Raw genomic sequence first — 27,418 nt, forward strand, 5'->3', positions numbered from 1 at the left:
TCTTAACTCGATCCTACCACTTGAAACTTGCGGCAAATTACGAATTGCCTCCCAAAATTTCAATGATCGTTGCAAACTACCCCCAATATTTCAATATTTGCAATTTGGCCCCCTGCCCCATATTTTAGAATTCGACTACAATGTGTCCCATGCCGTTAACTCGATCAAATTTTACTTGGAGCTTCGACCCCACGAAGGCGTGTGACTGATTACGGAAGGCAGATTCGTCATATAAAGAAATATATCGCATGTGAGAGCATGTGACTAAACTTCCGTGGAGAATTTTACCGAAGTCAACGCTAGACGCTCAAGGATACATAGTTCTAAAATATGGATAATGACACGGATAATCCTTGAACTTTGGCCTAATGTGCAATATGGTCCTCACGTTGAATAAATTAAAAGTTCAGGGACCACATTGAACATGTAACAAAAGTCTAGGGATAATATTGAGCAAATTAAAAGTTCGGGGACCATATTGCACATTACTCTAAAGTTCAGGGACTATATTGAACAAATTAAAAGTTCAGGGATCATATTGCACATTAGGCCAAAATTCAAGGACTGTCTATGTCATTTTCCCCGTACAATATGCACATGGATACATAGTTCCTTGACCAGTTTGCCTTTCATAACTAGCCATCCATAGTCACATGACGATTATGCGAGAAAACATTGGGTGGAGTCAACTCTAAGGACACTACTTTCCTACCAATTTCAAAAATTCACGGGATGAATTGTAAAAAGTAAAACATTGAGGATTACTTTCCTCACAATCTCAAAAATTCATGGAGCAAAATGTAATTCAAACCGAGCTCATTTATTTTTTGGGCCAAAATAACATTTCATTTTTTTTTTTTTTTTTTTTTTTTTGGTAACCCAGGGAACCCCCGCACGGCCGACAGCCGGGGAGTAAACCCTGGGGGCGACACGTGCTAGCCACCACACACGTGCCATTTTCACATAAATACAAAAGAGAAACAACACGGTCTAACTACAAATCAAGATAGAGACAAAAAAAAGCTGCAAATCAAGACAAATCTCAGATAACATCAAAACAAAATAAACTCCAAATAACGAAATTAATTATCAAAGCAAGGTTAGAAGCCATATGCTCAACGATCAAATTCGTGACTTCTTCGAACAAAAATCGACGGCCAATCACAGAATTCATATTCAATAATAAGCACGCATATCGAGATCTCTATCCTTTGCTTGCGGCGGTGCCCGCCAAGCTCGTTCACCTCCCAAAGTCAACGAGCGATGTGACCGTTGAATCCAAAGTAGTAATAATAGAACGCAGACAGATTATTCTTCGCAAACCAGAGGCGGCCTGAAAAGGCCAAAAAAACCACAAACCAGAAGCACATCGCATTCTGTAGCTACATCGCGATGGAAGAGACGACGACGAAGACGAAGACGAAGAAGAGCGATGAGACGACGCCGCTGCACGTAGCGATGTTCCCGTGGCTGGCCGTCGGCCACTTCATCCCCTTCCTCCGCCTCGCCACCCTCCTCGCGCGGCGGGGCCACAAGGTTTCCTTCCTCTCCACCCCCGGCAACCTCTCCAGGCTCCCCAAAATACCCCCGCCCCTGTCCTCCCTAATTACCCTCGTGCCCCTCCCCTTCCCGGAGACCCCCGCCGCCGCCGCCCTGCCCCCGCTCGCCCAGTCCTCCTCCGACGTCCCCAACCGCCACCAGCAGCTCCTCAAGCCCGCCTTCGACGCCCTCCTCCCCGCGCTCCGCTCCTTCCTCCGCTCCTCCCGCCCCGACTGGATCCTCTACGACTACGCCTCCCACTGGCTCCCCGCCCTCGCCGCCGAGCTCCGCCTCCCCCGCGCCTTCCTCAGCCTCTTCGCCGCCGCCGTCCTCTCCTTCTTCGGCCCCCCGGCGGGTCTGGCCTCCGGCGGGAGGTTCCAGTCGGGGGGCGACGGCGGCGGCGGGGACCTCACCGCGGTCCCGCCGTGGGCCCCCGCCGGGTCCGGCCTGGCCTTCCGCCCGCACGAGGTCGCGAGGGTCGCGGAGCGGTCGGAGGCGAGGGTGGAGACCGCGCACGACACTGTGCGGTTCGGGGTCTCGATCGGGGAGAGCGACGCGGTGGCGGTCCGGACGTGCGAGGAGTTCGAGCCGGAGTGGCTCGGCCTGCTGCGCGAGCTGTACGGCGGCAAGCCGGTTTTGCCGGTCGGGCTCTTGCCTCCAATGGACGACGAGGATGAGAGCGATGACGTGGAAAGCAAAGAGAGATGGGAATTCATGAGAAGTTGGCTGGATGGGCAGGCGGCGGGCTCGGTGGTCTACGTGGCATTCGGCACGGAGGTCACGCTGACCCGGGCCGAACTCGCGGAGTTGGCTCTCGGGTTGGACCGGTCCGGGTTGCCCTTCTTTTGGGTGCTCCGGAGGTCGCCCGGGTCGGATCGGGACGACGGGCTGGAGGGTCTGCCGTCCGGGTTCTTAGAGAGGGTGAAGGGCCGGGGGTTCGTCCACTCCGGGTGGGCCCCGCAGGTGAAGATCCTGCGGCACGAGTCGACCGGGGGGTTCTTGACTCATTGCGGGTACAACTCGATCGTCGAGGGCCTCTCGTTCGGGCGAGTCCTGATTACGTTCCCCGTGATGAATGACCAGGGGATCAATGCGAGGCTGCTGCTTGCGAAGGGGGTCGCGGTCGAGGTGCCGAGGGACGAGATGGATGGGTCTTTCACGGGAGACTCGGTGGCCGGGTCGGTTCGGTTGGCCATGGTGGACGAGGCGGGGGAGCCGGCGAGGGCGGCGGCGAGGGAAATGAAGGGCGTGTTTGGAAGCAAGGAGATAAACGACGGCTACGTGGATGAATTTGTTCGTTACCTGGAAGAGCATAGGAAGCCAAAGTTCATGATGAATTAGAGCTTCTTGACGAGATTGGAATTAGCCATTGCCCAAATGTCTAACTTACCAGCTTATGATTGTCGGACTGTACATTTCTTCTACTATTTGCAAGGTTCATACCAACTGACAAGATTAACCTGTAAATTCTTGATGCTGTAATCTTTCCACGAATTTATTAATGAAAAGGAAAAAAAATGATTCTAACTTTATTATAACCTTCTACGCACTCCGCACTCCAAAAGATCCTGGCCTGAACCTTTATTTCTACCATATCGCAAGTGAAAATTCGCGCGGTGGAGCGACACTGAACAAGGCGGCATGGCTTGGTGTCGGGGTCACGGGACCTTAATTCAGAGTTGTGCACCTCAAATGATGGTGGTGAGATCTCGAACAGGGACCGTGCGGCCTTGATTCATGGTTGCGCGATTTCCACCGAGGTGAATTCTGTCACTGTTAAAGAGAGAGAGAGGCAACGGTGGTGGTGATCAGAGAGAAAGTGTGTGGTGATGGTAGCGAGTCGAGAGAAAGCGCAGCTCTGCCAGTGTTCGGCAGCAGCCACAATGCCGACTTACACATTTAGCTGTGGCGGAGGAGGAAGATTAGAGGAAGGAGAAGCAAAGGAGAGAGAAGGACAGAGGAATAAAGAGAAAAGAAAGGTAGAAATAAAACGTGAGCTTGACCAGTCATCAATGCACTTTGCTTGCTCACCGCTGAGGCGGCACTTCACGTTTGTAGAATACAAATCACAAGAAGTTCCATTTCACAGGAAATATAATCTTGGAACCGATTGTCGGGATAAGTTCCGAGTGGACCTAGAATCGCTCACTACTATCTATGACTCTCATAATGGTGTTGAAGAAGCGAGAGAGTGTGTGTTCGCTTGTAATCTCCAATGTTTTGGCTGATTCAAGAACAGCTAAAACCAGCAAAGGGCAAGGACAAAGGAGATAAGGATCAGTCTCCTGAGATTTGATGATGGCTCTGAATTTCAACAAGAGGATTGAAAGAGTCACCACTCTCTGTGCCCTCTCAGGTCTTACTAGTGGGTGGTCTTACCAGCTTATGCTCAAATGGGTTTCAACAGAATATGGAGAAGAAAGAGGCTGAAGGCGACATGGGACTCGCAGACCACTTTGGTACGACCACTAAACATAATAATCAGTCCCGAGAGATTACTGTGATGTTATCAATTTGGCCCTTAGGACTGTTATGGTTTCATTTTATTGGACCAGTCCCCGATGAAATTTGTCTGACAGCATTGAAAATCCCTCTTTGCAGGTAACTTGCTTGGAGTTGATGGGAAGAGCACGAATGATGGGCTCTTCACTCTGGGAATCAAGTCTCTCCATTTCTTCATTGCACTGTTGTTGCAGTTCAAATTTGTGTTGCCTCTGCAGCAAGAAACCTGGACGATGCCAATAGTGTTCTGGGTCGCGCTTAGCGGATCAATTTCTTCCATGTCTATGGACTACTGAAGAGATCAGAACTTCTAAAACATTTCCCAAGGCCTCAAAGCAGTCAATAGGGAAGAGAGCACGTTTCTCACAGGAGCTTTTTAAGGTACATTTCTACGTCCAGATGTTATTGCCTTGTACTTCTAAATCTTTCCGGAGGATGACGAAATGAGTATTACCCAGACAAGAGACGCAAACCAAGAAACTTCACCATAATGAGATCATGCAATACATCTGAATTTGCTTCTCATTAAGAATCTTGTCAATTGTTCGAGAACAAGCATTTGCACTCAAAACATATAGCACCTATGTGGCTCCAGACCAAGTCTGCTGATAATGACTTAATTACTCTCGTCAAATATGACAATAGCTCTATCCTAAAAGGAATCAAAAAGTAAGCTTCCATTGAATAATTATCTAGGTCCTAATAATAATCTGCAATATTTCAGACACTTTCTTTAGATTAGTCAAACCCAACAATGCCACTTGAGTTCTCCATGTTAGCACAGCCAGAGCAATAGTTTGCAGCTGAGGTCACTTCATCGACTCCAGAAATGTTATTCGTCTCCCTCAACAAAGTACTAGCATCTTCATGAGGGACAAGGAGTGTACCTTGAGTGCCAAGGTTGCCTTGATTGAAATTGGAAGCTAGGCACTGCAAATTTTGAAAATTAAGAGCATTCACAGGAGCAATATCCACACATCTTTCGCTTTCATTTCCATTTGTATTGAGCCCCAAGTCCCTCGCCGATGGTCCAGTTGCACCTTCTGAGACTCCAGATGGAACAGGGTTGTTGATCCTTAGATTAGGATTTCCCGTATTCTGAATTTGATCATTGCCTAACTTATCCGCTGAGAGCTTCCTTTTCGACGATTTCTTCTTGAAGCGCGCTTTCTTTGCCTTGGGAGGATTTCCAGCGTCCTCAGCATTAGTAGCCGTCTCTATCCCTCTCTTTTTACATGGAACGACCGTCAGCTGAGAGTTGGTAATCGGTTTCTCAGATGAATTGGGTGTACTCGACTGTATGGCAAGAAGAGCTGTTCGGGCAGCTTTAATCTCCGCTTCTTTCTTGGTTTTTGCAGTGGCACCAATGTAACGAATTCCACCAATCTCAACAGTGCATGAAAAGAGAGGCACTCTCCCGGTTGCCTCATCCTTTCGGCATTCATACAGGGGAATCGCATAATTCATCTTCTGCGCATATTCCTGAAGAAGGTTTTTGCATAACCCCGTTTCATGCTGCAAAGAATAATCGTTATAACAAGTCCAACTCATATAGGCACAGAAATGGGTCACAACTAACATAAATGCAAAAAAGATCTGGCCCGGAGAAAGAAGAAGATGCAAAGAAAACAGCTACAAGGGAAACAGAGAAACAGAATCAATTTCGCAGTCTCAGACAATGGAAAGATAAAAGGATCAGAAACTTCCCTAAGAGACTTCACATATGTACTGACATGGATTATATGTCATGTAAAAGGTTGAAGAAAAATGTGAAAATTCTGACCAAACTAGATGTACTGACATCAGTCTTGTTGATTACCAAGGCCCATGCCAACAACTAAAGAAGAGAACCATAAAACCGAGGAGGAACTTGTTATTAAGTCTCATTACTACTTATTAAGCATGTATACAGCAGTACAGTAGACCATATATCATTCAACTATATCTTGGACTTGCAAAAATGAATTTTGAATCTAAAGGAATGCAATTTGATTGCTTAATGAGGCCTAGCAGGATTAAGTCTTTCTCCAGCTAACCAAGACAAACAACCGCTAAACAATCAAATCATCTCCTCAATATCAACTATGCATATATATAGCAGAATTCTTGTGCATGGCACATAGAAAACTATCAATATGATTAAAGTAGGCTGAATAATACTCAATTGCTTAATGAGGTCTTGCAGGAGCTTTAGCACACTTATTATCCAACTATTCAGCAATCATAATATTGAATCAGCTCCTCAATTCTAAACAATACGCACTAAATCTGCAAAATCGTTGTTCCATTACAAAAATAAGGAAAACACCTATATTATTGTAGGTATGCCATAAAATATATTTACAATTTAATCTTATCTAGGAGTGCCTATTGAACTTACAACTGGTTGAGAAATGCTGTCACTGATTTCACCAGACTTTGCTAACTCCAGCAATGCAACTTCGGCAGCTGACTGCTCGGCTGCTTTCCGGTTGAAGAACCCAGGTAAAGAATCATATCTGACATCATTAACAATCACCGTTGATCTAAATGAAGGTTCATGCGAAGGACCTTCTTTTATGGTCTCATAGACTGGGGTTGGTCGTCCCACTTTTTGTGCATACTCTTGCAACCGACTCTTGAAGACGTAGCAATTTGAGACACCTAATTTTTATCCAAAAATATATCATCAACGATTAAATGAAGTAGGAAATTTGGAAATATCAAACAGGCAATTGAAAGTGGAATCCCCGCCCCCCAGAAAAACGAAAAACGAATAACACACGTGCCAATCCCAAAAAGTTCATTGTTATAGACTCACGTGGACTTCAATTACTTTTGCATTCTTTGGTATTTGCTTTGCAAGGGTGTTAGATTTTTCTGAATGGATAACAGTACTTCCTCTTTGCAATAGTGATTATTCACATATTTCATCAATATTTTAGTTTCATTAGCATTCTTTGGTGTTTTCTTTGAATATGATGTTCGATTTCTAAACGGATACAACTTCAAGTACTTCTCTCTTTTAAATTGTAATTATTTCATACGTTGCATCAATATTTTTGTTTCAAGTACATTGGATTTGTCAGGAATATTGGAGGACATGACTAACGGAAGGACTTCAAGTTTTTTATGCTAAAGATTGATAATATTCATGATGAGGCTATGATCCAAGGTTTGATGCTTATGGTAGGGTTGCATATCTTTAATAAATTTTTTTCATAATTAGACAAGTTCCACTAGAAAAATTGACTAAGAAATTACATAATCAGTTTTGAACTAGTGATTAGTGTTGACAGACCATTTAATTCATAAATAGATTATAAAATTTAATCTAAGTTTTCATATTAAAAAAATTTATAGATGACGGTGAAAAATTTTAAAATTGCTTGAAATAAAGTCAAACACTTATCCCAACGTGAAGAAAAAAGGTGAAGTTTCAATATATTATTAAATTTTCTACTAAAGTTGTAATGTGTGCAAGAAATGCTTCATAGTTAGTTTAAATCATGATTTCGAATTTGTCTATATTTAGTGGTATTGTGTTGAGAACCTGTGCAACGCACAGGCTTATGTCTAGGTTAACAGCAAGAAAATGGCAAAAGAAACATGGAAAAGTGGATCTACTAGCAGCAATATACATGAAGCAAAGTTGAAAACATGAAAATTGGAAAAGAAAGCACTAAGACACAATGATCATGGGAGTCCATCTGCTTGTGAAAATCGAGGAATGCTCAATAATGGTGAAGTGCCCACCATAGCATACATGGGCACCAAGAGAGAGAGAGAGTTCTTAGCACTGCACTAAATGGAGGGGGAGAAGATTGATCTCCATCTTTAGCACTTTAAGTGAAACAAGAAAAGAAGGATTCCTTCTTCGAGGTTACCACTTCAAGAAACAAGCATGCACAGAAATTTCAACGAAAGATCAGAACCAAAAAATACTACACCAGAAATTAACGGGCATTATTCATCCCAAACTTCTTAGTAGGAGTCACTGATGTTCCACAAGAAAAATCTAGTATTTCCTGGTTCACGGAGAATCTGGGGAGAAGATCAGCAATTTCTCAAGCGGAGGGAAATCTCCTCTGTGAAGTTTTGCAATTTGCAGAAAACAGTATCGACCATAATTTCATCATGATTATATTCTTCAGGAGTACACAAAAAAGATGAATAATGTGATCATTCCGCTCTATGAATGCCAAATTGACGAAGCGCCAGAGAGATTAGGGCTATGTTTGTTTCGCCAAAAGTGAATAATTTGGAAATCATTTTCCTAAAAATTATTGCTTGCATAGTATGTAAGAATGATATTTTTTTCAATTGTAAACGAAAATGTTTAGACATAAATTTGTTATTGATAATTAAAACATTTTCCATCGACTAATTATTTCGAGCGATACAAGTGATCGTTTTTACAAAAATGCGAAACAAGCAGAGCCTTTTACGCACATTGGAAATCCAAAGAAATCGTGACAGCACAGCAGTGCTCCACGAGAACAAAGAAAGGCAGCGGCAACAGAGCCGCTTGAACATCTCAGCCGTGCCAGAAATCATCTAGGGTTACTCAGCTGATAGTCATTCCTCGCAAAAAGAGGGAGGCTCGAGAAGGAAAGACTCCAACTTTGACATCACACGCGATCAGATTTTCAGAAAAAAGAAGCAATGGTCCATCTGGGTTCTTGCATATGATGCCTACTACCAAGAAAAATGTAAGAAAAAGAACAGGGAACACTTTGGAATTATACCCAGAAAGACTCTAACGTCGGCAACATACTCAGAGAGAGAGAGAGAGAGAAAGAGAGAGAACGAGAGTAAAATCTGCGTATATACCCTTTTGAGATCAACACATAAATCAGAAGAAATCAGACTGAAAAACAAAACCTTTGATACCTGAGAAGCCGTCGTTCGCGGGCATCGTTTTGTTCGGAACGATGATGATCACTACGCGACGAACAGGCGAGAAGAATTCCTGCTTTCTCGGGTTCTTCTCGCGGATTCTGGGTACAGAACGAAAGCCGAGAGGAGATGAATCTCGCGCTCGGAACAGGATTCCTTCTGCAACCAAAAGCCGTGAGATTTCGATTCGAAAACGAGAAAAACCCAAGAAAAAGGAAAGAAGAAGAGGCGAGATTAGGCCTGCACTCTGCACTTGCACTTGCAGACAGTGCTCGATTCTGCTCCGAAGGCTAAAACCCCAAGAGGGTTCTTTAGAAATTTCTTTACGGGATAATAATATAGATAGTCCATGAACTTTACCTTATATATAATGTGCTCCTTAAATTTTTAATTTATTCAATATGATCTTTAAAGTTTTGATACATATTCAATGAAGTCCCTGAACTATATGAAAATATTCAATATTGTCCTTCCATTAATTCAAGTTAAAGGATAATATTAAACATTTTCGTAGTCTAGAAACTATATTGAATATATACCAAAAGTCTATAGATCATATTAAACAAATTAAAAGTTTAGGAATTACATTACACATCGAGCTAAAGTATAGGGATTAATTTGAACAAATTAAAAGTTTATGAACTATTTATGTCGTTTTCTCTTTCTTTATTTGCCAATAAATTAATTCAGATTTTTTTCCTTTTTTTCCTATTCAACTCATAATTATTCGAGATTTTTTCTTTTTATGCTCCCTTTTTTAGGATTGTTGCAATTTGCCCCCAGTTTCAAAATTTTCAATTTGCCCCGTGTTTTTTTAAGAATCCATTGCAACGTGTTCTTCATCGTTGCCTTTATCAAATTTTGCTTACAAATTGTGATCACGTGACAATATGTGACTGATTATTACGGATAAATTCGTCGTATATATTAGAAGAATAGTTCATAAACATATTGCATGTGATTAAAATAGCTGCGAGAATTCTGCCTCAGTCAATGACAAATGGACATCGATATATTATTCCTTACATAAATATATGATCAATTTGCCTTTCATAATTAATCACATGCACTCAAATGGACCAATACGTGACAAGTTGACTACAACTTTATGGGGGCATATCATCACATCAGAATGTACTCTAAAATTTGCAATATGCCCCCATAGAATTGGGAAGAGATGGGCCTGCAAGGAAAGGTGCAGGAAAACTGTGAGTGTGCAGCGGGCAACTTATGCGAATCCTAATGGAACCCCTGGGGGTTTTGGGCATTTTGGTGGACGAAAGAGTGGATGTGGAGGTCTTGCAGCATACAAAGAACTTCAGTGATACTAAGGTGACTAGTGTGGATGAACAGCACTCGGGAAGAGTTGGTTGGACTTACATTGATCCAGATTTTCAGAAGAAATGTATCCCCGTGGGCAAAAATTTTAAGAAACTGACTGAAAGCATCCATGAGTCCTGGATGCGTATTGGAGATTTCAATGGAATTAAGGAGATGGAAGAGAGAAGCAGGGAGGAAGCCATGAGGCAAAAAACAGGAAAGTGCCAGAATTCGAAGGACAAGTTGTCTTCTGCTGGTATGATTGATATTTGGCTTTCATGGGCAGTCAGTTCACATGGTGCGGCGCGATAAAAACGGAAAGGTTTGACAAAGTGGTTGTAAATGCTGATTGGATACTCAGTGGTCAATATCAGAGAGCCAAGAGAAGATTGGACAACTTTCGAAGAGCATAGGAAAGTGATTAAAGGAAATTTGGCGCCCATCATAATCATTATATTTTTTTATTTTTTTATTATAAATTTAAAACAGAAATCCGTTTGATAATACAATTTCATTTTTCTATTTCTAGAATAAATTTTGATTTCGGAAACGACTTTGGAATAGAAATGAGAGGTAAAATTTTTTTACTTTTATATTTTTTTGAACATAAATGAGAAATAAAAACTCTTTCCATCGCTTGCCCTGGCTACTAGCCGGCCGTCGCCATTTGTTTGCCTCTTGTCTCTGTCCATCGTCCTCCACTCGACATTGGCCACCTCCTGCCGTCCGCCCCTGCCACCGACCACCAACCTCCGTCGGCCGCTTCCTGGGAGGGAGAAATTTTATGTCGTTACCAAGCGAATTTCTATTTTGAAAATAGAAATTTTGTGTCGTTATCAAACGTGCATTTTTGCTCAAATGCTCGTCCAAGGAATAGAAATAGAAAAGTCAATTGGCGAGAAATTGATTTTTGGAATATATTGATTATCATTCGCGCTCATAATACTTCAACTTCGAGAGGCAATTAAGAAATTGGGTTGATAGTAGAAATAGTAAAATTTTCTTCAGAAATATAGTAAGCAACCTAAAGTAGTCGTCGCCTTTTCTTTTTCCATGTTTTTAGAAATTTACCTAAAGGGTTAATACCACGGAAAAACCCCAAACTGGTATATTTGTGACAATTTAACCCAAAAACTAATTTTTTGACCACCAAAAACTCCAAACTGGTAAACATGTGACAAATTTACTCTCAATTTTTTTCCATTAAATTTTACTGTCAAATTATTTTGTTAAATAACACGCGGCAGTTGATTGATGTGCCGGTTTTGTGTTTTACCTTCCGTTTGTCATGGGTGTATCAGTTTGTGATTTTTTGTGGTATTAATCCAATTTAACGGAAACTAATGGAGGGTAAATTTATCACAAATTTTGTTGTCAAAATATTAGTTTGGGATAAAATTGTCACAAGTATACCAGTTTGGGGTTTTTTATGGTCAAAAAATTAATTTTGGATAAAATTATCACAAATATATTAATTTGGAATTTTTGGTGATATTAATCTTACCTAAATGAGTGTAACGTTTTTTTTCGAGCTTGTAACCCAATGGACCCACAAATAATAATCCTCGGTTGTCGTAATTTTCCCTTTAACTTATTGTGCGGGCTTATGGTCCCCACTTCAACAAATTTTCTTGACCATCGATAATAAGTGACGACTTTAGCAGGTTTTCATTATATTTTCTTAAAATTAATATGAAGGATGGGATTTTTTTTTGTCTTCGACTCGAATGGCCTATAGAATTATAGATGTTTCTTTTTTTCAATTTTCGTTAAAAGCGTACATGAATCAACCCTCAATTTAACCGAAAACTTCTCCAATTCGCCATTTCAACTTGAAAACGACCGGCCAAAAAAAAAAAAAAGAAAACTCAAAAACATCGCAAGTAAAAAAAATTTGTGATAAATTTACCCCAGTGGCCACCCTTCTCACTTGAGAAGGGGGAGGTGGGGAGTTCGAATCCCCACCTTCGCAGGGGGTAGGGGTGGGGCCGCGTAGTTTAAGATGTGGGTTTCGACGCTCACGCCCTGCAAGAGGTGGCGCGCAAGTCTGAGTGTGTATTGTGAGTGAGAAATAGAGTAGGACCGACCAAAAAAAAAAAAAAAAATTTTCTCTCGCTACAATACAAACTAAATCATGAAATTTTTATTATTGGAACCGATAGGAAACTCCTAAAATTAATTAACAAAATGTGATGAGCATTGAGTTTGAGCTCGTCGTCCTATTAGAGTGCGATTAGAATAAATCCCGATCTAATTTTTAGACGGAAATATTTGACAAAACAGAGCCTATGGAAGCCAAATTTGAGTCACGGTGGACCTTTTCAAATTTCTTTCTAGACATTTGGGGCCAAGTGCGTCGAAAGGATAAATGTTTTGTGATGTTATACGGAATCAAGCCGCAATTGAGAAGGCGAACTTCTTTTTTCATTTCAATTGCGTGTTTCTCGATCAAAATTATATTACAGAATCTTTTAGATTCTGAAGAATCGTATGACATTCTACGAGTTAAAATTTGTAGGGTTCGAAAAGGGCGCGAGCGTTTCATGTTAGAAGAAATTATAGAACGCGAGTCGTAGAATTTGAAAAGAGTTCAAAAGGTAAAAATAAATTCTAAATAGGAAAGTAATTTTGACTTGCGAGTACTTGTTAAGTGTGGAGAGAGGGACGGATTCTTCGCGTAGATAAAAGTTAGGGGCGAGCATTAAAATCGGACCGAACCGAGAATCGGATCGAATCGGCCGATTCTGGACGGTTCCCAGTTTCTAAAATTCGAAACCGGTGATTGTCGGTCCATTTCCCGGTTCCGGGTGTAAACTAGACAGTCCGGAACTTTACCGCTTTTCCATCGAGATTCCTGTTGATTAAAGATCCAAAACGCTAAAGAATGAGAGTTTAGACCATGCAATAAAAGATATCACCTCGGTTTCAGGACCAGATGGGCCAATTCCTAGTTCCACGATCCAGTGTGGGAACCGACTTACCCCGGAACCGATTACTTTGGCGGAATTCGAAAAGTTGGGGCAATTTCGTGAAAAAGCGAAAGTTTGGGGGTAAAATTGAGGAAACCCAAAATTGACAAAACAATCGAGATTCTCTGTCTCTAATTTTTCTTGTCTTCCCAGAAAGAACAAACCCGCCCGAACGAGACGTCTCTCTCTTTCTTTCTCTCTCTACACACTGCTTCTGCTGGATAAAAATTTGATCTTTGGGTTCTCTTGCCGGTTCAATTCTTGGCCCACGCATACCATGCTCCGGACGCCATGAACGAAGCCGTCGTTGAATCGAAGCCCCAGAAGAGGAAGGGCTCCATCAGCGAAGAAGACATCTCCACTCTCCTGCAGAGGTTCGCCTTCCTCTCTCGCTCCCCGCTCGGCCACGAATTGTGTCTCCTTCATGGCCCCCCTTTTTGCTTTGTACTTTCTTTCGTGTTTTTGGGTCCGCGGGTGGATTTGGGTGTGTATCGGTTCTTGTGGAGGGACTTATTCGGGCGCGTCTGCTGATGTGAGGGTGGGTCTGCTCTTGGGCAGGTATACGGCAACCGCGGTGTTGTGTTTGCTTCAAGAGGTGGCTCAGTTTCAGGGTGTGAAGGTGGATTGGAATGAGTTGGTGAAGAAGACGTCGACCGGGATAACTAATGCGCGGGAGTACCGGACGCTGTGGAGGCACTTGGCCTACCGAGGCACGCTGCCGGAGAAATTGGAGGATGGAGATGAGCCTCCGGTGAGTTTTGGTGTTTTCTCTTTCTCGGCTTCGCGATTGGAGGAATGGGTGCATTTGCCTTTTGGCTTTGGGATGGATTAAAAGCTGTTGGGGTGATTGGTTACATTTGTATCGCGATATTCTTGAGCTATAATTGCTTTAATGAGTAGGTAATGTGGGTTTAGTTAGGAGTACTTGATCGTAAAGTAAAGATTGATGTGTATCGATGACTTTTAAATCGGTAGCGTCATAAAAACGTGGATTCCTGCCAGAGAAATTGGAGGATGGGGATGAGCCTCTGGTGAGTTTTGGTCTTTCTTCTTTGTCGGCTTCATAATTGGAGGAATGAGTGCATTATTTGCCTTTTCACTTCTGGACGGATTAAAAGCTGTTGGACTGATTTGTTACATTTGTGTCGCGATATTCCTGCGCTATAATTGCTTTAATGAGTAGGTAATGTGGGTTTAGTTAGGAATACTTGATTGTAAAGTAAAGATTGATGTGTATCGGTAACTTTTAAATCGGTAGCGTCATAAAAACATGGATTCTTTGCACGTGTCTACTAACCGGTCGAGTGGAGGAATATGTACCTACTAATATGCCATGATTAGATTGACCTTCTTTGTTGAAAACTGAGGGGCATTAAATGATCATCCTATTACGCGACATGCAATTTGGAGAAAATTTTAAGGGTAGCAAAAGTGGCTCGTTTGCCACCTAATTGTACCCTCGATGTTGACATCTCGGAATAAAAAATACCGCCTTTGAAACCAGGGTGATTGGACCCTTGTCGGAGAAGATTGTCCCTGTTTATGTTTTAGCCTTCGAGGATCCTTCCATGCATGGAAGTGGTAATTTCTTCATGAAGAATGTTTCCTAGATTCTGGAAGTCATTTGTCTTGGTACGCTATGACGAACTGACATTGCTGGTCTTAGGCAGTCGGGGCGGTTAGCTAAGAATTCCTTACCATGGCTTGGCTCATCAAAGCATCCCAAGCGTCCTACATATCTAAAAATTTTATGGATGGATTGACGCATTGTGCTGTTCAAGGTTCTCAGAGTGAAAAATATGCCTTTCAAGCCAGACAGTCCTTGTGCCTTTATACAGAGTGTAGAGTTATATCTTTTCCTTACGAAAAGTGACATTGTGCTGGCACTAGTGATTCCTTGAACTGGTGTAGCCTTCCAAAGCCCTAGGAAACTAGTAGATATAGATGATAGCACCTATTGTACTATTATGTTCCTTACAATTGGACAATCTTCTCTAATAGCCTTCACTTCCACCGTACATAGACATGAAATAAAGCAGTAGTTTCCTCATGAAGAAGGATGCTTGGATTTTGAAAACTGTTTCTTATTTTATGTGATGCAAGGCCAACTTAACGCTGTCAATTACCGGTGGTTTGCTTTGCCGAGAATTCTACTTTCTGTGTGATGTGGAGTTTCTTTATCCCAGCTTTAACACTGTTGGGATCTTTGCCTATGCATGCGGAATGTGAAACATTCACACAAAGTTGTTAACATATGCCCTGTTTAATGTATGGTTTCAAATGACGTTGCTATTTTTTTTGTCGATATTTTATGAATGGGAGCAGCATTAATGCAACTGTGGCTCTTGCCCATGCTTCTGAAATAAAAACAAAAGAGGGTATGGATGGCTTGACGAATTGATTGGATGCTGTATTTTTTAGCTGGATGTGGCAAATTGCCATAAGGTTGCTTGAAGATTTGGTTGACATTGTACAATGTGCGTTAAATAAACCTGTATTACTCATAGGATTCTGATGCTGATCAATGGAAAGATACTTTTAATTTTTTAAACATATGAAAGAGCAATGGTAATGATTTTCTGTGGCCGTAGTCTCTTGAATGTCACTGGGATACACTTTGGTTGTTCATTATTCTTCAGGTAAATACTATAAAAAAATCCATAGCAAATACCCTTCTCTCTACTAGTTGTCAATTAGGTACTTTCTCATTCATCATTTGTTTTCATACGGTCAGAATTATAATTTTTTTTAGTACTGCTGTTTATATCCCTTTGGGGTGAGATTGCAAGCTTTCATTATTAGTAGTGGAATTTATTATTCATTTTCTTCATCTCCTCCTCCTCCTCCTTTTACTGGCGGCTGATTAAGCAAAGATCTGTCATTGTTTCAAGCACTTTGTATTTCCTCCTTTTATGTCATATAGGTCTAAAGGTTTGCCTATCTAGTTTACATCTTGTATTCTATCTCATGTGTCACGTACCATTATTACCAACAAGTATCAAGTATGATCATGTTGTGCGCTACATTTACTGAGACCTGGTTCTTTTCCGTATAGTAGTTATGACAATCTGTTTTTCAGGATGATAACAGTGACCTAGAATATGAGCTGGAAGCATTTCCTGCAGTGAGCGCTGAAGCTTCGACAGAGGCTGCAGCCTGTGTCAAGGTAATTTTTGTTGCAATTAATGCTCCAATTTATATACGTTACTGCTGCAAGAGGTACCTTGGTTCATAATTATTGTTGGGCAACTTTGAGATATCCATCGCGACATACATATGTAATTGAAATTACTTTAGTTATGCATATGGTATGCTTCTTGATGGTAATACAGCTGAACTTTCGAAACTGCATAGGGTTGGAGCTACACAATTTCCAGTCTTTTGTAGGGAAGGGGAATAGGGGTTATTTGATCGATCTCAAAGTGACACTTGCTAGAAATTTTAACCGAAAAGCTTAAGCCAATAGGTGGAGGGGCATACCATGAATATAAGGCCCATATAAACCTCATTGGCAAGCTACGTAGGATATTTTAACACCTCCTCTAACTTGCAAATTGGACTTAGAATGGAATGTGGAGTTGATGAATGAGAGCCTCATACATGAAATAAATCTGGGTTGAAACCTAGGTTTGATACCATGTTACAATGTCCAATAAAAGCTTAAACTAATAGGTAAAGGGAGACAACATGAATATAAAGCCTGAAAACCCTATGGACAAGTGATGTTGGATGCTTTAAGACACGCTAAAAGTATTGAACAGAATGAATCATGCGACTCCTTATATAGAGATTGCAGATATGATGTATCTATATGAAGGGCCTTTTTTTAAGTTTGAAGATATGCCATTTTGTATTCTAAATTTTTGTTAAAATAGGAGATCAGATTGAGTCTCGAGGATGTGGTATTCAATAGAGGTTTTTGCTTATGAATGATTATCTATAATTTGTGATGGTCCACACGTCACCGTTGCCCTTGTTTACATGACGGGGATGCGAAGTCCATGGTAGGCGGATTTTCCTTGAAAACCTTTGCTCCAGCAAATAATATATCATGCATTGTAAGTTGTAATGTGTTAGAGAAGGAGGGACTTTTCGTTTGCAAGTTTTGTGGGCTGGATCATTATATTCCTGTTATTAATGACATCCAAATGAGCTCATATCACATTCTCAGAAATATGTCTCTCCAGTTCTATTTGATTCTTTTGGTCCATTTTCCAAAGCCTGGGCAGTAGGCACGAGCACACTAGAGATTTTATTTATCTAAACACCATTTTAGTCAACAGGCCAAAGTTAGTTGTCCAACAGGTGGCTCAGTTATCAAGCAGATTCTGTACTCTTACGAAACTACTTTTAGAAGATTGATTCATTGGACAAACGCATGTGTGTGATGCTCAACATCCTTTGTGGATGTGAGGTTTGAATCAGAGCTTTGTTCTGGTTCACTTTAAAAAGATTTCTGTTTTCATGCAGGTACTAATAGGTTCTGGTATAACGAGTGACTCCAGCCTCCAGAATAACTCAACTGTTGAGGCCCCGTTGACTATAAACATACCAAATGGTCAATCATCTAGAGTTTCTGAAAGTTCCCAACCTCTCTGTTATACACAGGGCATGAATATTACTGTACCGGTCTCTGTTCAGAGACAGCCTCTGCCTGCAGTAACATCTACTGAAGGCTTGGATGCAAATGGATTAGCAAGTGGCAACAATGCTTCTCGAAAGAAAAGAAAACCATGGTCTGAGGCAGAGGACTTGGAACTCATTGCTGCTGTACAGAAATGTGGTGAAGGGAACTGGGCAAACATCTTAAAAGCAGACTTTAAGGGAGATAGGACTGCTTCACAACTTTCTCAGGTTTGAGTCCTCTCTCTCTCACACACACACACACACACACACGTGTATTTTCTCCTCAGTAGATGGGTTGAGGTTTTGTTGTAAAAATAGTCATCAACTGCAGTTTTCTTGGTTCATTATCCTGGCTGATGAGTAGCAGCCATAACCTGTTACAATGGTAGATTAGAAAAAAAATTTCCGAGGGAAATTCTTGGTTTAGGATTCTGTCTTTTTATTTATCAAATGTTACCCTTATGTGGTTAGGTTACACTGGTTTAATTAGCTGTCTTTGCTTTGTACTTGCTGTTTATCATGCGATTTCTTTTTCATGTGCAGAGGTGGGCCATTATACGGAAACGGCATGGAAATATGAATGTGGGAATTGCGAATTCAACAGGGCCCCAGCTTTCTGAGGCACAACTGGCTGCTCGTCATGCAATGTCACTAGCCCTTGATATGCCTGTGAAAAATTTAAGAACAGGTTTTCTCTATCTGCCTGTAAAGAATTTCTTCCTAAATGATTTGCAGAATGATGGTTTAACGGTTATTAATTTATTGGTTGACTTTCATGCACCTTGCCGCATCCCCTTGATTTACTTGCTGCCTCTTGATTCATTCTGTCTCATTTTATCACAACTCTTCCTTAGCGTGACTAATCTTTAGTATCTGGTGAAGTGAATCTTGTGGTAGATTCACTTGTTGGGAAGAGGCGTGTTGGTTGTTGGATGAATCTTAGAACTGTTACGCTAGCCAAGAAAAATGTGATATGTAAGCAGTATGTCTAGACTTCTCTTCCTGTGCCAAACAATTTTGAGCTGCCTGGCTTTGACTTTTTACACCAACTTCTGTAGTCTGTTTTGTTTCTATACATCTGCAGATTGAAAATGTTTTTTTCTTTAACAGGAACAACAACAAACGGTACCTTTGGTAACTCTACACAGCCTGCTGCCGCCGCTGAGTCTCCTTTCCCGGGGAACATTACTGGGCTGGCCCACCATCAACCTCAGCAAATTTCACAGCAAAGATCTTCTCCAGTGCAATCTTTAAATATTGCACCAAAGTCTAGGGTTCCCCCAAAAAAAGCATCACCGAAGGCTGATATGAGCCCCGATTCTATGGGAATAAAAGCTGCAGCAGTCGCTGCAGGGGCTCGCATTGCAACCCCTTCAGATGCCGCTTCGCTTCTGAAGGCTGCTCAGGCAAAAAATGCTGTACACATAATTCCTTCCGGTTCTTTAATAAAACCTTCTTCTATTCCTGGAGGCAGTACCACCCATTCCAGGCCCCATCCTGGTGTAAACTTTAGAAGTACCGGGGTTGCTGTTACATCCGGCCATGCAGGCTCTGCTACTGAGAAAGAATCGACTTCTGCAACCGCCAACGTTCCATCTACTCCTGCTAAAGCACCAACTATCTCCCTACAGAAGAGTAATATTTCCTCGGTTGTGGCCACTGAGCTTCCGTTGAATCAAGAAGCCAAGGATGAACAGAAGATGGTTGATTCTGCACCGAACAATATGACGAAGGAGCCAACCAAAGAAGATGGAACTTGTGCTTTGGATGATGCTGCAAGGCAAGTTGCTGAAGATAACAAGGTTCTGGTAAAACCAGAAGCAGAGCAAGGAAACGCAACACCAGTTGAGAAGTCAAATATGGTGTCGAATGCACCAGCGGCTGTAAGTGATCAAGTGTCGAATGCACAAGCGGCTGTAAGTGATCGAAGTGGTGTGGTGAGCACCCAGGCTGAGGGTGGAAATGATAATTGCGACAAGAACTGTGAGAACAGAAGTCTGAATATCCCGCAGGTCGACGCGCCAGGCTTGGCATCCATCAAACATAGTGAAGAAGTAGACGGCACAAGCTAGTTTAAATGAACTTAGATGATTAATTAGATTTAGAGATTGTTATGCAGGTTGAAAGAAAGAAATTTTACATAAGCTTTTGCTTCCAACTTATTTTGAACTTCCAGCATTTGGTGCTCCCCGAGCTTTGTAATATTTCTCAGAATATAGCAATGAAAAGCAAATGATAATTGTCCATCCGTGTTAGTCTTATCTATCTGTCTGTCTATTTAGTCAATATGATCTATCTGGAGAGAGAGATTGATCTATAGTCTATAAGTGAAGTGGTGCTTTCGACAAGAGCTTACCGTGTGAAGTTGACATATGGTTTCGGACCGATTTTTGTATCATCTTTATCATCGAAAAGATCATGTATCAGCGGGCTTCATTTCTTGAAAAAAAAAAAAACTAATGGACCAATTTTCCATACATAACACAGTTTTAAGTAAGTTCTCTGTGGAGATACCTCAGGACTGAGTGTACGCCTCGTTTTATTTTTTTTTATATTACGTGTGTATGTTTCTTAAATTTGTGTATGATTCATCCAAAAATAAGATCACAGAATTACTGGCCCTCTAATCTCTTGTCAACACTAGGCTTGGATATATTTTCTTTCGACAGGAAAGAGAAGCAGAAGCTGCCCTTCGGGTTCATGCAATGACGTGTCTGCAAGATATCAGCAACTTGCATCAGCGGAAATTTAACTGCGGCCCATTCATTCTGCACAGATATTCTATGTTATCACAATCCAACATTAAGAAGTCAGAAAACAGATCATGTACATGTACAATTCAAACAAGTATGAAGACTCGTGGAAGCAAAGCTAAGAAGGCAATGCGCCGCCTCCGAGGTCGCTACCCTTTTTCTGCATCACAGGATTCACGCACGCAAAGATCGATGGCTGCTTCTGCTTCTTCAGCTTAACCCCGAACAAGAAGGACCTCAAGGGTATTCTCGACCTGTGGGATTGATGGCTTTTTGATGCCGAAATTCCAAGATACTCGTCTAGTCTTGCGATGGTCGTCTCAATCTCGGTCTTCAGCTTCTTTACCCGGTCCAGACCGGCATTCAGTTCGTCAGCGACCTTGTTGTTCTCTTGCTTCATGTTCAGGACCTCGCCCTGGAACTTCGCGGCCTGATACTCACTCAGAGAGGGATCTCTAGCGGCGGACCCCGGGTCAGAAACTCGCGTTATCTCATCCTGTAGCCGGCACATGGCAGAACGTCGACTCTCCAATTCGTCCTTCAATAGCGCGTTGTGTTCCAACCACAGCTTGAGTTCGGTCTGTATCTCTCTCAAGTGTCTGTATATGGGCCGAGCTTCGGACTTCGAAGCTTGGTGATTAGTGCTTGAATCTTGTTTCTTGTCATCGAACAACTTCGATAACTCGACTTGTAGATCACGGAAACTTGTTTGGAAAGTCTGCACCTGATGGATTGACGTGCTGAATCTCAACCAGAATTCAATGTTTTCCTCTAGGAGCTCGTCAATTTCCACTCGGAACTTCTCTTCCATGGAAGAAACAGCTGGAGCTTTACTTAATCTGGTTTCTACCTCTCTAGTAGAAGGATTCTTCATGAAACCTTGGAAATTATGCTGAAGCAGCAACTTGTAGAGAGGCTGTTTTTTCTTCGGCACCAACGATGGGCTCGAATCTTGAGAGCTAGATCCAACCGGGATGCTTTGTTGGGGATTTTCTTGATTCGAAGCCTTATCTCCTGATGCAGCGACGTCTTCAGCACCATCCGGCTTTCCATTCTGCGTGCCTAATTTTTTACGAAGAGCCATGATCTCCTCGTCCTTTGAAGTGTTGTCGTTTCGTAATTCCCTGATTTGCATCGCCAATTCAAAGAGGCCATCCCTGTTATCCTTCTCCACTTCGCTTAGCTTCTTCCTCACGTCCTTGTAACTCCTGAGAACCGAAGTGTATTCCCCTAGTAAAAACTTCTCTCTGTCCTCTACGCCAGTCAAGAACATCTGCCTCCAGTCGGGATGATCTTCGCTGCCATCGTGCGAGTCCTGAGGCTCGATAAACAGGTCTTGGTTCTCTTCCTTCTCGTGCTGCACCGATTCTTGGGGTCTCTCAGACATAACATCGAACTCACTAGCTGGGCCTGAGCACACATACATCTCTTCCTCCACGGCTTTGATGGGATCATCGTGAGTAGGAACATTGTCCTTAATCTCCTCTCGCTTAGCCTCCGCAAGTCTTTTGTCATCAGAGACCTGCTGCAGTTCGTTCTCTTCAATCTCCTTTCCTTGTTTAGCGTTCATACCAGCGGTTCTCACTTCATGGAATAATGTTCCACCATTCTCATCCTCCTCATCCAGCTTCACATACTGCAACTTCTCGGAGAGATGGTCAAGGTTTGAGCTGGCTTCTGTAAAGTGAGAGAGGAGGTTCTGGTTTTGGTAGTTGACATTCTGCTTCAGGGCCTTGATCCGGCGCATTTCCTTCTCCAACTCTTTAAGCCTGCTGTTCATATTGTCCGAACCTTCCATCAGAGTTTCCTTTTCATCTTCGAGGGTCTGGATGTGCGTGTGCAGGACATCCGTCTCCGACTTCAATCTTCTCACCAGAGCGGTCTGGGAAGAAACCGCAGTTTCCAAATTGATAACCTTGTCGACCAGTTCATCGACTCTCTCCGCTAGTTCCGTCATAGTGAGCGAGGCTTTCGAATCAGAATTGAGAACTTCCTTCATTTTCTGACCATCCAAGCTCAACTCATCCTCTTGTTGGACCGAGCTCCTCGATTTTGGATTGGCGCCTACCGAGTTTTCTTCCTCCACATTGTCCCTAGTGGTTCTCTCTTCAGGAAGATATTCGCCTTTGAGAGATTTGAGCTTTTCGTATACTTTCCTGATTCTTTCCTGTTCCTCTATCGCCTCTTCAGCGGATTGTTCCTGTTGCTCCTGCATTTTGGACAAGGCCTCCTTGCAAGACTTCAAAGCCATTGTGGCCATTAGAGTCCGAGCCTCATTGTCCTCGATGATGGTACCGATTCCAAATTCGTCCTGTAGGCTGCACACTTTGCCTTGCATTTCCATTACCTCGTTTTCTATTTCCCAGTATCTCTCGTGCCCGCGCTCGAACGAGCTCTTCACGAACTCCTTCTCGGTCTGCAGCGCCAAGATTCCTTTCTGAAGCTTGTCGATCTCCTCTAGCGCCTCGGTTTTGGTCAAACCGGAAGCGGGAGCTATGGAAGTCTTGACGCCGCTCAATTTCTTCTTCAGCTGTGCTTTCCTCGAGCTTGACATCGACGGTTTCCTGAACTCTTTCGTAGGGAGCTTTGGCACCTTAGGAATGCGCCGTTTTGCGGCGTCGGGAAGATCGTTGCCTGATGGCTTCTCAGAGAAGCTTCCGGCAAAGCTTTGCTCATCATCGTCATCATCAACATCAAACTGGACTTCATCAGGAAAAGCCGTGGCTATTTTGCGGTTGGCGCTCTGAAGCTCTCTGGATAAGAGGTCATATCTCTCGGCTAGAGCTCGGTATGCCCGGTAGGTATCTTCCACTAAGCTCTTGAGCTCTGGCCTCTTCTTGTAATACATTTCGGCTCGCTTCGCAAAAGAGTCGCCATCACCGTCGATAATCTTCAGCGTGCTCTGGACCTTGTCTTCAATATCTGCAGTTGAACCTCTGCATATCAGTACTTCCGGATTTTCTCTAACACGCAAATACATCGACTCGAACATGTCGCAGCCATAACACAACTACGACGTCTGCTCTTTCATTCGTTTGGTACTAAACTTCCATATACCTCATCGTACTAAATCCGAATCTTATTTAGCAAAACCTGTTACATTAGCCCATAAAGATAATTAATTTTGTAGGCTTTGTTCATGATGTACTTCAACTTTTTTTTTTCGCAAATCTAACTTATATGCATGCAGAGAATAGCACAACATTGGAAGAAACCAAGCAAGATACAATTTTTTTTTGTCTGCAGAAATGTTAAAATCAGTTTTTGAAATGGCCTTTTTTTACAAACGCGCACATCGCTCGGTTACGAAGGCTAGGATTACACAAATGTCTGCAGGTTGAATGCCGATTTCAATTAGAGACTGGTTTAGGATTTATGAACATTAATCTCGGTCTCTGTCATCAATCTTATGTCATTTGAAATAATAAAATATCTCCATGTACTGATCAAAAGATTCAAAACCTGCGGTAGGAATGGATAAAACCTCTGTTCCAATAGCCAAGTTGCGAAATACCTCTTTCATACAATCCCTTCATCTATTCGAATCCTCCATTACACTTATGATTCCCGCCCTATTTTCTTAAACCCGGAATCGCGACACAGGCCTCGGTTCTATCCTAGAAACCAATCATTTAAATTATACTGCCTCCTCTCTAAACCACCACATTCATTCACTATTGTTTCAGGTCCAACATTTTTCTTCCACATAAATCAAAAGATCTACAGAACTATGATCGCAATGAAACACAAATTTCGAAAAGATGAACAAGATGAAGGAGGAACTGGATTGGATGCCATTACCTTGGAGGCTCTGTTCAAGCCATTTTGATTGCTTAGTCCTGATGTGGCTTGCCCACCACCAAGAATATGCATTACTTGCTGCTCTCTGCAACATCCTCTCCCTCTCCTCTCCTCTATCAAGGCATAAATTTGCAAAAAAGAAATTGGGCAAAGCCAAGCTAAAGTGCAAAATTTAAGCCATTACAGAGAAGCCAGCAAGATGATGGGCAGAGACAGGTCTCATGCAAAGGGAGAGGTCAATGGAATGAACTCTCTGTCCCATCCAACATTGCCTAAATAGGAGCGGAGGATCCGCATTACTTGTCAAAATCCTCTGACTCCTCCAATTATTGCTTATTTATTTATGTACCCAAAAAGGCTCAAAAGGCCAACAAAGAAGAGAACAAGAAAAGAAAACGCATGCCCACGATGCAATTCTGAGATCTGCCAGTTTTGGACAGTGGCAGAAAAACAGAAAACAGATAAAGAAAAATGTGTGAAGTTCTTAATTTAGACATCTGCTTGCCAAAACATGTCTGGGTTTTTTTTTTTACCCGGATGTCTATCCTTGTCAACTTTAGGATTTTAATTGAAAAAAAGAACGATCTTGTTATCGAGAATAATCTAGAAGAAAATAGATCGCGAGCATTCGAACCGATTTATCTGTTTAAACGAAAGTAGACCCGTGTATGATATCCAGACCGATTAACGAATATTGCCAATGTGTTACTTTCAAGTCGTTCGATTGAATCGAAAGAATATCTCGACCTGCATCATGACCAGCATGACAAATATGATATTGGCACTCTGCTATGAGATCTGGTTTTAGCCAAAATTGGTGATCACGTTGTCAAAAAGACCTGGATTTTCCATGGATTAATATTATTACATTTTTGTGGAAGTAGAGAAAACAGTTCTAATTGGTGAAATGGAAAAAGGAATAAAAGAAAAGGAAAAAGAGGTCTTGTTCTGAGCTGGTTAGTGACAAACAATATGCAGTAAGTGCCAACTTTCCATGCTATAATTAGACTTGCCCAAAATGGAAGTTAGAATTTTAGAATAACTTGCCAAAATATTCCATAGCTATAATTGGACTTGAGAGATCACAGCAATATATACTGAAAATGGATATTCTGTATCACGTCTTAATCTAATGTAACATGCTAAAGATAGAATTTACAATTCTAGAACAAATTTCGATCCAAAAAAAATTTTCTTGAACAAATTAACAAAAGACTCTATATTCATGTGTAAGTAGACCGCCTCCATTTACTAAGGGTGTTTTTGATTCAACATCTTCCAGTTTGAGGTATATATTCAACTCATACCGTTTTTTGACTTAAAAAAAAAACTCATATTGTTTTTGTTACTTTCAGACCGGATGAATTGCTCGGATTATTATTGGTCACATTAATGCAGGCCCATAATAGTCACTACATATAGTAAAGAGGAAGATATGATATGTAGAATTTGGTTTCCCCAAATTTGGGAAACTCATCAAGGCGAAAGTATGAAGTTTGGCCAAATGAAAATAGCCTACAAATTTGTCAACAGGACAAAACACAAAAAAGACCAAGTGGGACATGAACTTTCACCAAATAACATGTTAATAAGACAAAAAGAGAAGAAGCAAAATACTCATAAAAACCCTCAAAAGGACATCAACATTAAATTACAGAAAGAGACACAATTGGTAACACATAGAAAAGTCATAAAATCTATGAAAAACAATCCCTAGAAGTCATTAGACCTGTTAAAATAGGTTATAAACTTATTTCTTAACCTTTATATCAATAAATAGGTTAAAATGGGTTAATTATATTAAGTAAATGGGTTATAAATGGGTACAAACATAATATAGGTGTTAAATGGGTCGTAAATGGGTTATAAATGAGTTTACAACTTATTTAAACCTAACTCATCTCTCTCGCTCTCACTCAATCTCGCGCTTACTCACAACGCACTCTCATCTTAGTTTGGGTATGATTTTTCCTATATTTAGTTAAATATTGAAGTGTTTTAACAATATGGGTCGGGTTGGGTATGGGTCAGTTACGGGTCATTAGATTTGCATTACATGGAAATGGGTTAAAACGGGTTAAATGGGTTTATTTGGGTCGGATCATTTTCGACTCAACCCGACCCACCTGTTTGATAGGTCTAGAAGTCATCAACCTTAATAACAAAATCTACATTAAAATATAAAAGATTAAAATTATATTTAAGACTATTTATTAGAAGCACAAAAGTTGTTCAACTGTCCTAAAATTCTAACGCGTGTCTACTCATAAATTAAAAGTAAATTCAACATCAATAGTACTTTCTAAAATTATCTTTCTAATCAAAAGAAGTAGAACACATTTGTGTTAACCTAATATAAAATCAAATAAACTTCTATATTTATTGAAATAAACTTTACTAATGATGAGCAAGCGTACTTTGTGTAGATAAATATTGGATCAAGTAAGATGCGAGCTTAAGCTCGGGTATGGGATCCAAAAAGGAGTTGTTTGCACTTGGTAACGTGGGGATTCAAACTTATATCGTGAGCTTAATTTAGATACAGAAATCAAATCTTTAACTACTAAGGATGCGTTTGGTAACTTGTCAAATAGTGACCGATTCTATTCTTTTGTTTCGTAGAACAAAAAAAGAACAGAAATCTGTTTTGTAAATTTTTTGTTATCGGGCACAAATTTGCACAAATTTATTCCTAGAATCAGTTTTGGAGCAGAATCAAGAATAAAAAAAAAAGTTGCTTTTTGATTCTGGGAACAAGAATAAAAAATACTTTTTCCTTACCAAAAAAAAAACAAGAATAAAAAATAGAAGAGAATTTTTTTTTCTTTTTCTTCTTTACTATTCTTCTTTCCTGTTGTTCTTCTTTCATGGCCTGTGGCCAGGAACTCGACCGTGGCCAAGAAGGAGAAGAAGAAAAAAAGAGAAAGAAATATTAAAATATTTAAAAATATTATTAATAAAAAGAAATTTTGTATAGTTGCCAAATGCATTTCTGTTTTTTTTCTATTACAGGAATGGAAATTTTGGGCT

General features: G+C 41.2%; 4 protein-coding genes across 5 annotated transcripts; 2 read left to right on the plus strand and 2 right to left on the minus strand.

The window, feature by feature from the left end:
• The first annotated feature begins 1,350 nt into the window (after window positions 1-1,350).
• LOC115676525 (UDP-glycosyltransferase 91C1-like) lies at window positions 1,351-3,077 on the plus strand. Its single transcript, XM_030599481.2, has one exon. The coding sequence runs from the start codon at window positions 1,393-1,395 to the stop codon at window positions 2,878-2,880; it is 1,488 nt and encodes a 495-aa protein (XP_030455341.1). The 5' UTR covers window positions 1,351-1,392; the 3' UTR covers window positions 2,881-3,077.
• Window positions 3,078-4,532: 1,455 nt separating this feature from the next.
• LOC115676527 (double-stranded RNA-binding protein 1-like) lies at window positions 4,533-9,226 on the minus strand. The gene is made up of 3 exons (XM_030599483.2): window positions 8,914-9,226; window positions 6,422-6,684; window positions 4,533-5,556 (listed from the first exon to the last, which is right to left on the minus strand). The coding sequence occupies exons 1-3, from the start codon at window positions 8,936-8,938 to the stop codon at window positions 4,780-4,782; spliced, it is 1,065 nt and encodes a 354-aa protein (XP_030455343.1). The 5' UTR covers window positions 8,939-9,226; the 3' UTR covers window positions 4,533-4,779.
• A 4,168-nt stretch (window positions 9,227-13,394) lies between these two features.
• LOC115676523 (uncharacterized) lies at window positions 13,395-20,080 on the plus strand. 2 transcript variants are annotated; one of them, XM_056311742.1, is made up of 6 exons: window positions 13,395-13,582; window positions 13,767-13,959; window positions 16,288-16,374; window positions 17,679-18,062; window positions 18,378-18,529; window positions 18,949-20,080. In XM_056311742.1, exons 1-6 carry the CDS (start codon window positions 13,500-13,502, stop codon window positions 19,904-19,906), a joined length of 1,857 nt encoding a protein of 618 aa, XP_056167717.1. In that variant the 5' UTR covers window positions 13,395-13,499; the 3' UTR covers window positions 19,907-20,080. The 2 variants fall into 2 exon arrangements, with proteins under 2 accessions (XP_056167717.1, XP_030455338.1); XM_030599478.2 differs by having other exon boundaries at window positions 18,378-18,522; window positions 18,945-20,080.
• A 533-nt stretch (window positions 20,081-20,613) lies between these two features.
• On the minus strand, window positions 20,614-24,658 carry LOC115676357 (protein NETWORKED 2A-like). The gene is made up of 2 exons (XM_030599249.2): window positions 24,389-24,658; window positions 20,614-23,509 (listed from the first exon to the last, which is right to left on the minus strand). Exons 1-2 carry the CDS (start codon window positions 24,480-24,482, stop codon window positions 20,706-20,708), a joined length of 2,898 nt encoding a protein of 965 aa, XP_030455109.1. The 5' UTR covers window positions 24,483-24,658; the 3' UTR covers window positions 20,614-20,705.
• Between the last annotated feature and the right edge of the window lie 2,760 nt (window positions 24,659-27,418).

Source organism: Syzygium oleosum, unplaced genomic scaffold (genome assembly GCF_021117445.2).
Source record: "Syzygium oleosum isolate NSW1041296 unplaced genomic scaffold, Sole_v2.1 Sole_v2.05, whole genome shotgun sequence".
Taxonomy (NCBI): domain Eukaryota; kingdom Viridiplantae; phylum Streptophyta; class Magnoliopsida; order Myrtales; family Myrtaceae; genus Syzygium; species Syzygium oleosum.

What these genes read in the sequence shown, in the direction of transcription:
- LOC115676525 (XM_030599481.2), top strand. Translation starts at nt 1,393, where the DNA reads ATGGAAGAGACGACGACGAAGACGAAGACGAAGAAGAGCGATGAGACG.
- LOC115676527 (XM_030599483.2), bottom strand. Translation starts at nt 8,938, where the DNA reads ATGCCCGCGAACGACGGCTTCTCAG. An exon ending in CGCGAACGACGGCTTCTCAG is followed by an intron (nt 6,685 to 8,913) that starts GTATCAAAGGTT and finishes GATAAAAATTAG; the next exon opens with GTGTCTCAAATTGCTACGTC. An exon ending in ACAGCATTTCTCAACCAGTT is followed by an intron (nt 5,557 to 6,421) that starts GTAAGTTCAATA and finishes TATTCTTTGCAG; the next exon opens with CATGAAACGGGGTTATGCAA.
- LOC115676523 (XM_056311742.1), top strand. Translation starts at nt 13,500, where the DNA reads ATGAACGAAGCCGTCGTTGAATCGAAGCCCCAGAAGAGGAAGGGCTCC. An exon ending in AGGATGGAGATGAGCCTCCG is followed by an intron (nt 13,960 to 16,287) that starts GTGAGTTTTGGT and finishes TCTGTTTTTCAG; the next exon opens with GATGATAACAGTGACCTAGA. An exon ending in AATTTAAGAACAGGTTTTCT is followed by an intron (nt 18,530 to 18,948) that starts CTATCTGCCTGT and finishes TTTAACAGGAAC; the next exon opens with AACAACAAACGGTACCTTTG.
- LOC115676357 (XM_030599249.2), bottom strand. Translation starts at nt 24,482, where the DNA reads ATGTTGCAGAGAGCAGCAAGTAATGCATATTCTTGGTGGTGGGCAAGC. An exon ending in GCTTGAACAGAGCCTCCAAG is followed by an intron (nt 23,510 to 24,388) that starts GTAATGGCATCC and finishes GTTCAACTGCAG; the next exon opens with ATATTGAAGACAAGGTCCAG.